Source organism: Gorilla gorilla, chromosome 21 (genome assembly GCF_029281585.2).
Source record: "Gorilla gorilla gorilla isolate KB3781 chromosome 21, NHGRI_mGorGor1-v2.1_pri, whole genome shotgun sequence".
In the NCBI taxonomy this organism is placed as follows: domain Eukaryota; kingdom Metazoa; phylum Chordata; class Mammalia; order Primates; family Hominidae; genus Gorilla; species Gorilla gorilla.
In genome coordinates this window covers 35,256,014-35,268,044 of record NC_073245.2, presented here as the reverse complement: position 1 = coordinate 35,268,044, position 12,031 = coordinate 35,256,014, and the positions used below count along the sequence as shown (strand labels likewise).

General features: G+C 53.7%; 1 protein-coding gene across 1 annotated transcript in view; it reads right to left on the bottom strand.

The window, feature by feature from the left end:
* PYGB (glycogen phosphorylase B) overlaps positions 1-12,031 on the bottom strand; it is a 51,128-nt gene that overhangs the window by 19,231 nt on the left and 19,866 nt on the right. Inside the window, exons 3-9 of the mRNA XM_031005052.3 lie at positions 10,506-10,584; positions 8,224-8,327; positions 5,016-5,147; positions 2,979-3,090; positions 2,411-2,493; positions 1,241-1,384; positions 550-642 (exon numbers count right to left, since the gene is read on the bottom strand). Coding sequence (XP_030860912.1) covers positions 550-642; positions 1,241-1,384; positions 2,411-2,493; positions 2,979-3,090; positions 5,016-5,147; positions 8,224-8,327; positions 10,506-10,584 — 747 coding nt within the window. The remainder of the gene's footprint in view (positions 1-549; positions 643-1,240; positions 1,385-2,410; positions 2,494-2,978; positions 3,091-5,015; positions 5,148-8,223; positions 8,328-10,505; positions 10,585-12,031) is intronic.

Sequence of the window (12,031 nt, the reverse complement as noted above, 5' to 3'; positions counted from 1 at the left end):
GTACAGAACAAAATGGAGTCTCCTATGTCTACTTCTTTCTATACAGACACAGCAACAATCTGATCTCTCTTGCTTTTCCCCACACACTGGCCTGTTTTATGGTTCCACATGTTGATTTGGTAACGGTCAGATTAAGAAAATCCTACCACACAAACTTATTTAAGTCCAAAATACGCTGAATCGCGAGGGCAGGTGCATGAATAGAGCACAGAGCTCTAAACACTTAATGCTTTGGGGAGCTGTCACCAAATTTCAAGATGAGAATGCACCAACGGAAAACCCTGAGAAGTGTCACAGCCCTATCCTTATCATCTCCCCCGCGCCCTGTCCCCTGCACCCTGACCCCATATTCTGGCCCCCTCACCCTGGCCCACAGAACCTCTGTCTCCTGGAACCAGACCCCTCCCACAGCTCGCGTCTCTCCGGGACATGATGACCACACAGCTCTCCCAAGGCCAGGGAAGAGGCCCCCCAGCTCAGCTCCTTGTAGCCCTGGTCTGCACGGGCTCCAGGCTCTGGGGAGGTGCCGCCCTTTTCCTCCATGCTCACCTTGTCCCAGTCCACATTCTCCACGTCCACCAGGATCCGCATGAGCTCAGGGATGGAGAGGGCAGGGTGGGTGTCGTTCAGCTGGATGGCGACCTGAAGGTCGCACAAGGGGTGCCATTCAGTCATTTCATCCCACGTGGGCACCCACGGTTGTTGGCATACGAAGCTCCCCAAGTGAAGGAGCCAGCCCAGCCCACCCCACCCCCGAGAAGCCTGAAGAACAGGGAGGGGTTCTGCGGAGGGAGCAGGGAGGACAGTTGGGCTCGCACTGTGGCAGGTGTGCGCTGTGCCCGACGTGCCTGCTGGTGAGTGCCCTACAGCTGTGTGCTCTGCTGCGGGTATGTGCTGCAGCCGGAGGGGAGGAGCCGTGGCCACCGGGGCTGGGGGCTCTCTCATTGGAACTATACGGCTTTGTTTGGAATAACCGCATTTAGCCTGCCCAGCACATCTGACTTTGCACAGGAGCCTCTCACCATGTCCCTTGCTGACCTGACTCCTAACAAGGCCGGTCGGTGGCCCTTGTTCTGGAAGGGAGGGCCCAGGTGGGATCCTGGCCCAGAATGACGAGACCCCAAGACAAGGGGCATGTGCCATTCCACTCTAGCCCCTTTTGGGACATGAGAAAGCAACCTCAAGAGCCTGAAGGTGCCCAGCCCCCGGCACTGAGATCCCTCCCAGGGCCACCATGCACCTTGTCTGGGAACGTCTCGAAACAGGTTCTCACGGGGTCCCGGCAGCCGAACTTGGACGACTTGAAGCGGCGGATGATGTCCTGGAGCGTGGCGGCCACCACGAAGTACTCCTGCTTCAGCCGCAGCTCCTTCCCCTCAAAGAACTGCACACAGCAGAGCAAGCTGGAGGGTGCAGGCTGGGGGCACATGCCCCATGACCCAGTCCCAGGGCCATTCTCCTCCCCCAGGAAGCCCAGGTCAGCGACCTGGCTCAAGGGCACAGGCAGAAGGCCGAGAGGAGCCCAGCCCAGCTGCCTGACACTGGGGCCTGCCTGTGTGCCCTCAGGTCACTGAGGAAGGTAACCCCGCCTGTGGGACACACCCCGCGACACAGTGTCCATCCGTCAGGAGAAGTACAGTGCCAGTGCTGCTCAGGAGCTGCACTGTCCAAGCACAGGCCTTCTGGAACATTCTGTACCTGGGGCTTGGGGTCTGCCAACAGTCTCATGGGGACAGGGGAGTGCACTCTTTGATGAGCCTTCTGGCACCCAGGCCTTTGCTCCTGTGTGCACAGGTTACTTTCATAAAACAAAAAGCTCACTTTTAAACATGCTCTGCCCACTAGGGCATCTTCTAAGGACTTGTCAGACAACAACAACAAAAAGAAAGCCACTGGGCACTAAAATGCAGGTGGCAGTGGGGAACATGGCTGCGACACCATCACCTAGTATGGGAAGGGCATGTGCCAAGGACCTTTCAAATGTCCCCAGGCATCAATGCCAAGTAGGCGCTACGGTCCCCCGGACAGACAGATCACCTGCTTGGGGAAGTGGCACTGCAGGCTAGAACAGCACACAGACTGGAGGGCTGATGGGCTCCAGCTGGCCCCAAGGAGCGGCTGTGTGTTTATGAGGGGAGTGGATAAGAGGGGAAGGTGGCAGAGAGTGTCCTCGGAGAGAGAACCACAGAGCTGCCAAGAGGCACACGAAGAGCCGCTTGGGCTTTATGGAGGACAGTGCACCCTCTCCTCCCCGAGGGCATCGTGTGTGCACCTAAGGCGAGAGGGCCACCAGGTGGCTGCTTGCCAAGGCCAACAGCAGGCCCCACTGGGGAGCCCGGCCAGCCAGCCCACCTACTCTATGCCAGAAAGCGATACGGCCTGAGCAAGAGTGCCCAGGCCAGCTACTCACGTTATCGTTTGGATACAGGACCCTGGAGATGTTCTCAGCCAAGTTCCGGTCCAGGACCGCCTCGATGTAGTCTCCCACGTTGACTAAGAAGAAACGAAGCGGGGTCAACACACACATGCCTCCTGGCACCAGCACCGCAACCGCTCAGGGGCCTACTTGCAAAGGCCAAGGAAACTCGCTCGAGCACAGGACTCCCCCAGCCGCTGCATTACTTCCCCCACCCCCACCCCTGGAGGTAAATGTGATCCCTCCTGCAGCTCCCCTATGCACCGCACACAACTCCATCCCCCTCACTCCTCCCCAGGGGCACATGATCTGCACAAGCTGACCCTGGGTGCCCAGGGCCCAGGTGTCTTGGTCGCTCTGCCTGTAGGCCCTTCCCGGGCAGGCCCCACACACAGGTAAGCTGCACCAGCCTCGCTCTTCAATGGGACGCAGGGACACCCTAGAGGAGGGCCGCGCGGCCTCCAGGACAGTGAGCCACAGGGCGCGGTAAAGGCTGTGGGCGAGGGTGTCCGGGACCAGCCACCCACATGGACACAAGGGTGCCAAGAACCACGGAACGTACAGTCCTGCAGCTTGAAGTCGTTGGGAGCCTTGGCGGACCACAGCCGCATGGTGTTGACGGTGTTGTTCTTGTAGCCGGGCACCGGGGTGTCGTAGGGCATGGCCAGCACCACCTGGCCACAGAACGGGTTGCTCAGGATGGAGTGGCAAGGGCCCCCGCCGGCCCCTGCGCCTCTCCCCGGCCCAGCCTCCTCCTGGGCACCTGGCGCCCTGCTGGCCCCCCACCGTCTCCCCCTTCTGCCCAAACACATCCACCCAGCCCATGCTCGGCACCACAGTCTCCGTGCACGCCCTCCCCTGTGGTGCCCACATTGTCATCCTGAGAGGACCACCCGCCCCACCACCCTCCCCAGACCAGACCTATCTTCTCACTTCACCTTCCTCAGGAATGGCTTTGACTGAAGAATCATCCCCATCCCGACTCCCTGAGGTGCTGCAGCACCAACCCCCACCTCCCTCCTTACCCTCTGCCCTCCGCGCCTCCCCTCCTCAGTCAACTCTGCTCTAGCAACTCCAACACGCAGATGCTCGCCCCGCAGATCACCTCTCTCAGCTCCACCTGCGGGAAGGTTGCTCCTGCAGCTGCCTTGCCTGCTACCCTCGATGTTCCCAGCCCCCCAGCACAAGCCCAGCTGCGCTCCCTCCGCCCCAGCCTGGCTCCCTCTCTTCTTGATAAGCCCCCAGGTTCCCCTGCATCCAGAGACATCAGCTCCGCTCCCACCAAGGGCAGGAGGGGGCTCACAAAGCTGAGGCTCACCTGTGGTCCCAGCTCCCTGGCAGGCGCACTCAGGGATGCTTGGGTTCATCCCGGTACACGTGTGCCTGTGGCACTGCCAGTCAGCTCTGACAGCCACACAGGCGGCGCACCGGGGCCACCAAGACTAAAACCCCAGTATCCCTTTCCCTTCCTCTCTCCTGTCAACCCTTGCCCCTGCCCCACAAGGCGACACCCAAGTGAGCGACAAGTCCCCGCCAAGGCATTCTAGCCCCTTCCATCCTGGCCAGGCCTCGGGGCTAAGCCCATCTTCACAGCCTGCCTGGAATGTCCCGGTTCTCCAGCATCCCCACTCACACTGACATGCTCATCCACAAACACATCTACAGCGCCGGTCCCCTGCCCTGCTTTTGCAAGTTAAATACAACTTTTCAGGGCATTTTCAGCCTCCATGGCATGGCCCCAGCCACTCTAAGCCCAGGTATTTGATTTAAAACTGTGTCCTACAAAGTCAGGAGAACTCCCTCTGCACACCAGTGACCACCCAGCCTCCAGGCTCTCCCGTTATTGCCCGTCCTTCTCCATCACAGGTGGCCAAGTCTCACCGATGCCCCCACGTTCTCCTGCAGCCTCTCCTGCCAGCCCCTGCCCTGCCCCAGTCATCCCGGCTTCCAGCTGCCCTGAGCCTCGACTGGGTGCTCCCTCACGTGGCCTCTGCATGCCTGGCACCCGTCGCTGCCGAGCACTCTAGGCTCTTGCCCTGATTCCCCATCAGGACCCTGCCGGGCAGGAGGGCCTGGCCCCATCCCCGGATGTCGCCCAGGCCTCGCACACACTCCAGGGGCTCTGACAGCTGACGCTTTGAGAGCCATGGGCCACGTATGGCGCCAGGAGGCCAAGCGAGCTTGTCGTGTGCTCCACAGAGATAGTGGGAGCTGTTTTCGCCCACCCTGGGGGTCCGTGCCCCCATCCCATCAGAACACCCTCCTGCCTGCCCTTAAGCAGCGGGGTTCTCGTGAGCATCTGGCTGTGAGTGGACACGCCCAGCTGCATTCTTAGCCCCAACACACAGCTCCTGCCCAGCGGGGCTTCCCCCGTGGAGTCTCGCTGCTCTGCTCAGCGCTTCCACTGTTTGGGAAGCTCCCATCAAAGTGTAAGAGACTGGGGAGATGAGGAGAATAAACCTCCCCCGGCTTTTACCTTAAGTCCTCCAGGGAAGCAGCAAGCCCCCCAAGCCAAAAGAAGCTGAGCTGACTACAAATGAGCCGCAGCAGCCCCCTCACCTGGCCCCAGCCTTGCCCGCAGACATTTCAGCCCAGGTACCTGTGTATCCAGCCACTTCACGCCGTCGGGGGTGTGCTCCACGCGTCCGTAGAAGTGCACGGGAAGCATATACTCGGGCCGCGCTTTCTCCCAGGGGTTGCCGTAACGCAGCCAGTCATCGGCCTCCTCTACCTGGAAAGAAGCCAGCTGTGAGGGCACCCTCACCGCAGATGTCCCAGGTCACCGCCCTGTCCTGGACCCAGCAGACCGTGCGGTCGAGATCACACAGTGCCTGGCACTGAAATTTACCTACAGCCACTTACCAGGTCGGGATTCCCACTTCTGGCGAAGCCCACGTGGGTAAAATGAACACAGTGGACACTAAAGTAACAAACTCAAAATTTAGAAACACGTGCCCAAAAAGAAAGACACTAAGAACCACTGACTGACACATGCTCCGATCTGGATGGAGCTTGAAAAACCTACACTCAGTGAAAGAGGCCAGACAAAAACACCACGCATCACACAAGGCTATTTACAGGAAAATGTTCACAACAAGCACCTGCACAGAGACAGAAAGCGGGTGAGAGGCTGTCAGGGGCTGGGTGTGACTGCAAATTGGTGCAGGGCTTCTTTCTGGAGTGATGAAAATGTTCTCAAGATAGACAGTGGGGACGGTTATCCAACTCTGAATATACTGAAATCGACTCTCTCTTTCAATAAAGCTGTTATAGAAGAATCACTAGAAGACATTGCTTTGACGGGGACACACTGGCCAGGCGGAGGCTCACGCCTACAGTCCCAGCACTCTGGGAAGCCAGGGTGGGAGGATCGCTTCAACCCACAAGGTCGAAGCTGCAGTGAGCTATGACTGTACCACTGCACTCCAGCCTGGGCGACAGGGCAGGACCTATCTCTAAAAAAAATTATTAAATTAAATTTAAAAAAGAAAGAAAGTGACGCTGCAAATCCGCAAGTGCTGGGGCCAAGTTGGCAGCTGGCAGTGAGGACGCCCTGGATGCACCCAGGAAGACAAGCTGTTCCGGGAGGGCTTCCAAGAAGAAGCTTATTCCCAGAATCTGTGCCCAGTGGCACTCAAGACGAGTAACTACATAAAACCAATCCCCACACTAAAAGCGGCCCTGCAGATTCGAGCCACCCTTGCACAGAAGCACTAGGGGGCTGCTTTACCACCACGTGACAGAGTAACTCCAGCTGGTACAGCAGCAAGGGCGGATTCTGAAGTCTCAATTACTAAAACTGAAATGAGATCAAGTCTCTTCTCTTCAGAATGAACAGGCAGCCCTAGTACGCTACACTGAGGGATTTCCTCTTCATGGTTCCTACACAGACGCCAAGAGTCACGAGCAAGACTGTCTGGGCTGTGCTCTTCGGGAGGCCCCTCCCCACAGCAGGCACCTCCCCATGGTACTCCCAGCAAGACCCTTCTGGTGGCGTCTCCTTGTCCGCTGTGAGATTCCCCAACACCAGGCCCTGGCCATCTGCAGAGTTAGTCCACGAGTCATCGGCAGAAGCAACAGCTTCCCACATACAAAGGCAGCCTGAGTCTCCCTTGCAGGGCCTCCCTGCCCCCTCGGTCAGGGTGCCAAGCAGGCTGGCCTGCGGCCCCTCTGGCCACATGCTGCTGGCCAACCCTGCCTGTATTTACTTCTTCCATGGCTAAAGCCAACTAAAAACCCACTGAATCTGACCAGTTCCCATGAAAAGGGGATGGGAGGAGGGGTGAGCTTCACTCACTGATCATCCTAAACTATCACACAAAGTTGCAAGAGTTACAGGAACGAGGACCACCAGAAGGAAAAATGTCTCCCTGGTAAAACAAAAACCACCACCAATACCTTCCTGCTGGAAACCCTAACACCAGCTAGGCGAAGGGGAGCCTCTGAGCTTCTGCCTTATAAACCCACACATGACATGGGGACTGCTGGGGGCCAGAATGAATCAGAGCATCAACACGTGCATGGACTGGACTGCCCTGGAGCTCAGGCACGCGGAGCGCTGGGGCAGAGCTGTCCGGAGGCAGTGGAGAAAGGCGCCTTTCTAAGGTTGCAGAGGGCATCTCCACAAATCAAGCAATGGATCCGAGTCCGTTTTAGGTTACTTTTAGCCATTTCTTTTCGTTACCAACATTTTATTATGAGCGTTTTCAAACATGCAGAAACGTTATGCACCCACACCTAGGTGCTGTAAATGGTCTGTTGTTTCTCCGTCCGCCAATCCATTGATTTTGGGGTGCATTTAAAGCAAGCTGCAGATATGAGTCCACATTCCCACTAACATCGCTGTGCGTGTCATGGACAGCAGCTCCTTGCGTTTATGTTTTGGGTTAATTTCTCTATGGTGAGATACATGAGTCTGTATGGACGAGCCCTGGAGGCTGCACCTGCCGTTGAGGCCCAACCCCCCTTGCCACTCCCGCCCCAAGGATATCTCTACTACCCGTCATGCACACATTCATTGGGGTTGTACACTCTGATGCTACAAATCTTTTGATTCTAATCCCAGACCAGCTTTATTTGTGACTTTTAGGCCCCAAATGATATTAAATAAACCATTTTCTAACCGAATGGAATAGTGGTGACCTTCATTCTGAGGCACATGGGAAGGGAGCTGCTCGCCAGGGAGGAGGAGGTTGCATTTTAAGACCACGCCCTCCTCCCGGCCATGGTCTCAACCATCTCACTTAGCTGTAGTGTGAGGCTTCAAGATCGAGGCTCACTCCTTCCAAGGGCCACTGTACTATGCAGAGTCCAGCCTCTAACCCCAAGGACACTGTCCCCTCACTGGGGTCAGGGAGTGAAGGGAGAAGGTGGGAGCAAAAGCTACAACTGCTCTTCTAACTACTTAGGGCCAACATCCCACTGAGGCTGACCCCAAAAGTACCACCCTGCACTCTGCATTTTGGTGCAGAGGGTCACCAGAGTGACCCTCACTGCCCGGCTGCTACTGGCCCTGTCTGGGAGCTGCTGTAAGGCTCACCCAGGATTCTGTGTCCTGCACGCCCCAACTTCCCTGTCACCAGGCAGAGGCAGCTGACAAAAAGCTCACACAGGGCCCAGGCTCTCCCAGGCCATGTGGACCAAGGAGCCAGAGCAAGGGACCTACCCTGACCTGCTCCACATTGCCCTGGCCGGCCTGCAGTCCCCTGGCGGGGGCGTGGGAAGTATAAAAAGACAAACTGCAAGTGCTGCCATTTTATTGTGTGAACGAGAGCTGGAAACCAGTGAAGAAATGAAATCTCACCCACCTGCCAGCCATTGACAATCTTCTGGTTAAAAATCCCAAATTCATAGCGGATTCCATAGCCATATGCTGCCAGGCCCAAGGTAGCCATTGAGTCAAGGAAACACGCTGAAAAAATCAATCACAGATCAGTCAGAATTGAAGGCATGGCACCAAGATCCCATGCGGAGGCAGCCCACAGGGCACAAGGCAGAAATTCAGAGGGGATCACACTGACTTCAGGCTTCACTGAGAGGAAAACTGGAGCCCTCAGCCTCTCCATGAGAGCCTGGGGCCACACGCAGAAGACATCAACATGGTGGTGACTCGAAGGGCGTGGGAGGATGGAGGGGATGAAGAATCCTAGAGAACTCAGCCAGGCCTGGAACCTCCCCAAGCACGAAGCCCCCCACTGCCCCACTCTCAGACATCCCAGTTGAGGCTGAGGCCTCGCCAATCCCTTGCACGTTCCACTGAAACCCACGCTGTTCTGACAGCAGGGACACATCAACACATCAAGCCTCACCCTACTCCTGAGTGAAGCCGGCACAGCAGTGGCAGCTGGCCACATACAAATCAATGTCCACCTGTGCAAACACCGCAGTACCAGGGGCCCCAAGGCGCTACAGCACGTGTCATTAAATCCAGCCCTTGTTCCAATCAAAACGTCTTGAAAGAAAAACAAAACAAAACAATGTTTTGAATAAGATTTAGAGGCCAGGAGTGGTGGCTCACACCTGTGATCCCAGCACTTTGGGAAGCCGAGGTGGGAGGATCACTTGAGTCCAGGAGTTTGAGACCAGCCTGGGCAACATAGTGAGACCCTGTCTCTATAAAAAATACAATTAGCTGTGCATAGTGACACATGCCTGTGGTCCCAGCTACTCGGGAGGCTGGGGTTGGGGGATTGCTTGAGCCCAAGAGGTTGAGGCTGCAGTGAGCCAAGAATGTGCCAGTGCACTCCAGCCTGGGCACAGTGAGATGCAACCCTATTAAAACTTCAGGATTGGCTGGGCGTGGTGGCTCACGCCTGTAATCCCAACACTTTAGGAGGCTGAGGCGGGCAGATCACGAGGTCAGGAGATTGAGACCATCCTGGCTAATACGGTGAAACCCCGTCTCTACTAAAAATACAAAAAATTAGCCGGGCATGGTGGCGGGCACCTGTAGTCCCAGCTACTTGGGGAGGCTGAGGCAGGAGAATGGTGTGAAACCGGGAGGTGGAGCTTGCAGTGAGCCAAGATCGCCCACTGCAGTCCAGCCTGGCCGACGGAGTGAGACTCCATCTCAAAAAAAAACAAAAAAAACCAAACCAAAACAAAAAAAACTTCAGGATTAAAAAAATCAAAAAAACACCCACCTGGAACACTAGTAACTAAAATAAAATGCCCAATCCAGGGAACACACAGATGCCTGTCAGGCCCTCTGCTGAGGGAGAGGGATGATGGAGCCTCACGGACTCTTGTTCTGGGGACTCGCCTGCAGCAGGGAAGCACATCAAGCCATGGCGGGCTCAGTGCTGCCTGGGTCTGTGGGTACGGGACCCTGTGGGCAGAAGGCAAAGGCTCTACTCATATCTGGCCATGGAGAAGGATGGAGGGAGAAGGCAAGGGGCAGGCAAGGTGACTGGGAAAGCCCAAGGACCTGGAACACCCCAAAAGGAAGCAGGTCTCGGGGCCGGGGAGGGAGCAGTCCACAGTCTCCAGCTTGGAGGTGAGATGTGCGGTGAATGGCCACCCCTGGGGCTGTCAGGAGATGGGGACAAAAGAGGCTGGAGCTTCCCTTGAGCGTAGGAAGCCCAGTTTTGCATTTGATGAAAAGGGACCTCACAGGAAGACAGTGGTGACCCATCACATGTCACAAAGGCCAGAAGGTGGAGAGGGCTGAAGACCCTCAAAGCCCTGTTATTTCAAGGCAATCTGCTGACTGTATCAGAGTTGAAACTGCCTGCTGCAAGCAGGGCCACGTTCAGAAATCATCTTTCCATCCTTTGGGCTGTCTGCCAATCACTGGCTCTTGTGCCCTGGAAAGTGGTCAGCATATCGGGAGCCCCTCCCAGCACCAGCTTACTCCATGCTGGCAAGATTGGTCTTCGTGATAATGATGACACGCCCCTTGTGTGAAAGAAAACATACATTTTCCCCCTTTCCCCCCAATAGTGGCAAGATTTCAATCTGAAGAACACACTGGCCCATCCACTCAAAGCCAATTTACCCTGAGGCCAATTTACCCGACCCTGGCCTCACCACGTGGCCTCCAACCAAGCCAACGGGTCCAAGAGAGCTCCTCCTGGATGGGGCAACTTACCTGCCAGCCTCCCCAGGCCTCCATTCCCAAGGCCAGCATCTTCTTCTATCTCCTCGAGTTCCTCCAAGTCTAACCCCAACTGCAAACAAAAACACAGGCAGCATTTTAATGTTACTCAATATTTTCCCTTGAATGACAGGCTGAAAGATGTGTAACTCTTGTGAGCTTATGCTAAAAGTTAGAGTCTGGGTTCTGTTAGACTTGAAAATCCAATGTTAAAATTTGATGTTAAATCAATGCATGGAAATGAAAGTTTCCAAATATTTCAAAAACATTTATTGCCAGGTGGTTAACCTATTAACAGTGAACAAATTATAACATGTATCCTAAAAATGAAACCAATGGTTCTGTCATTCTCTAATTTCACATGGGCTAAAGATATTTACGTGACATATTTTTAAACTAAAATCTAAAAGCACTTTTCCTGTGGTGATTCCAATTGTATTCAAAAAATGTTGTGAAATAGATATGTCATGCTAAAAATTAGAGAAAAAGCAATAAAATCACAATTGACACTTAAAGCCATTCCAGAAGCCGAACTCAGTACTCTCATTATGGCATATGGATAAATATTCCATTAGTCTGGCTTTAGTGCACGAACTTGACAAATTGCTCACATTACCTGGACTGGTAGACTTTAAACTTTTTGGTCTCAGAAGGATCCAAAGAGCTTTTGTTGATTTGAATTACATATATTGATATTTATCAAATTACAAATTAAAATGCAGACCTTTTTAAAGTATACATATGAATTCATTTAAAAATAATAAACCCAATACATGTTAATATAAACAACAAAGTTTAATTAAAAAGAAAAAAGCACATTTTTGAAACCAAAAAAATATCCATTGAGAAGAGTGGTAGTGTTTTAAATAACAACAGCAAAGTTACAAATGATTTAGTATACACTAAGTCAACTGAATGATATTGACACATACAGTAATTTGATTCAGGGTAAAATTTCAAATTACTGTGACTTGAACTTAATTCCTAAAGCAATTTCAAAGGGTACATTCCACCAACAATATTTTGGATATAGGGAGGGGGGTGCTAGGATTTACTCAATAATGCATTACTGGCTCAAAGTTAAGAAATAAGTTTAACTACAACATAACCGACCAGAAAACTTCTAAGTTTATGGGCTAAACTTAACCAACCATAAAACCTCTTGTTCATAAAAAATCTATTAAATTCAAAAATCCATTAAATTTTTAAAAAATCTCTACATATTTTTCTAAAGATAGGCTACGAGTCAACATAAGGAAAGATGTTTAGTTCCTTCCTGTTTTTAAATTGAGTGCCCACAGCACACTCATCCTACCTAGGAGGGCAAATGTCACCTTGATTTTGTGAGCATTCGAGAAAGACATAAAAAGTCTGGGTGTGGTGGCTCAAGCCTGTCATCCCAACACTTTAGGAGGCCAAGGTGGGAGGATCGTTTGAGCTTAGAAGTTCAAGACCAGCCTGGGCAACATAATGAGATGTCTTTACTAAAAATAAAAAATAAATTAGCTGGGTACGGTGGT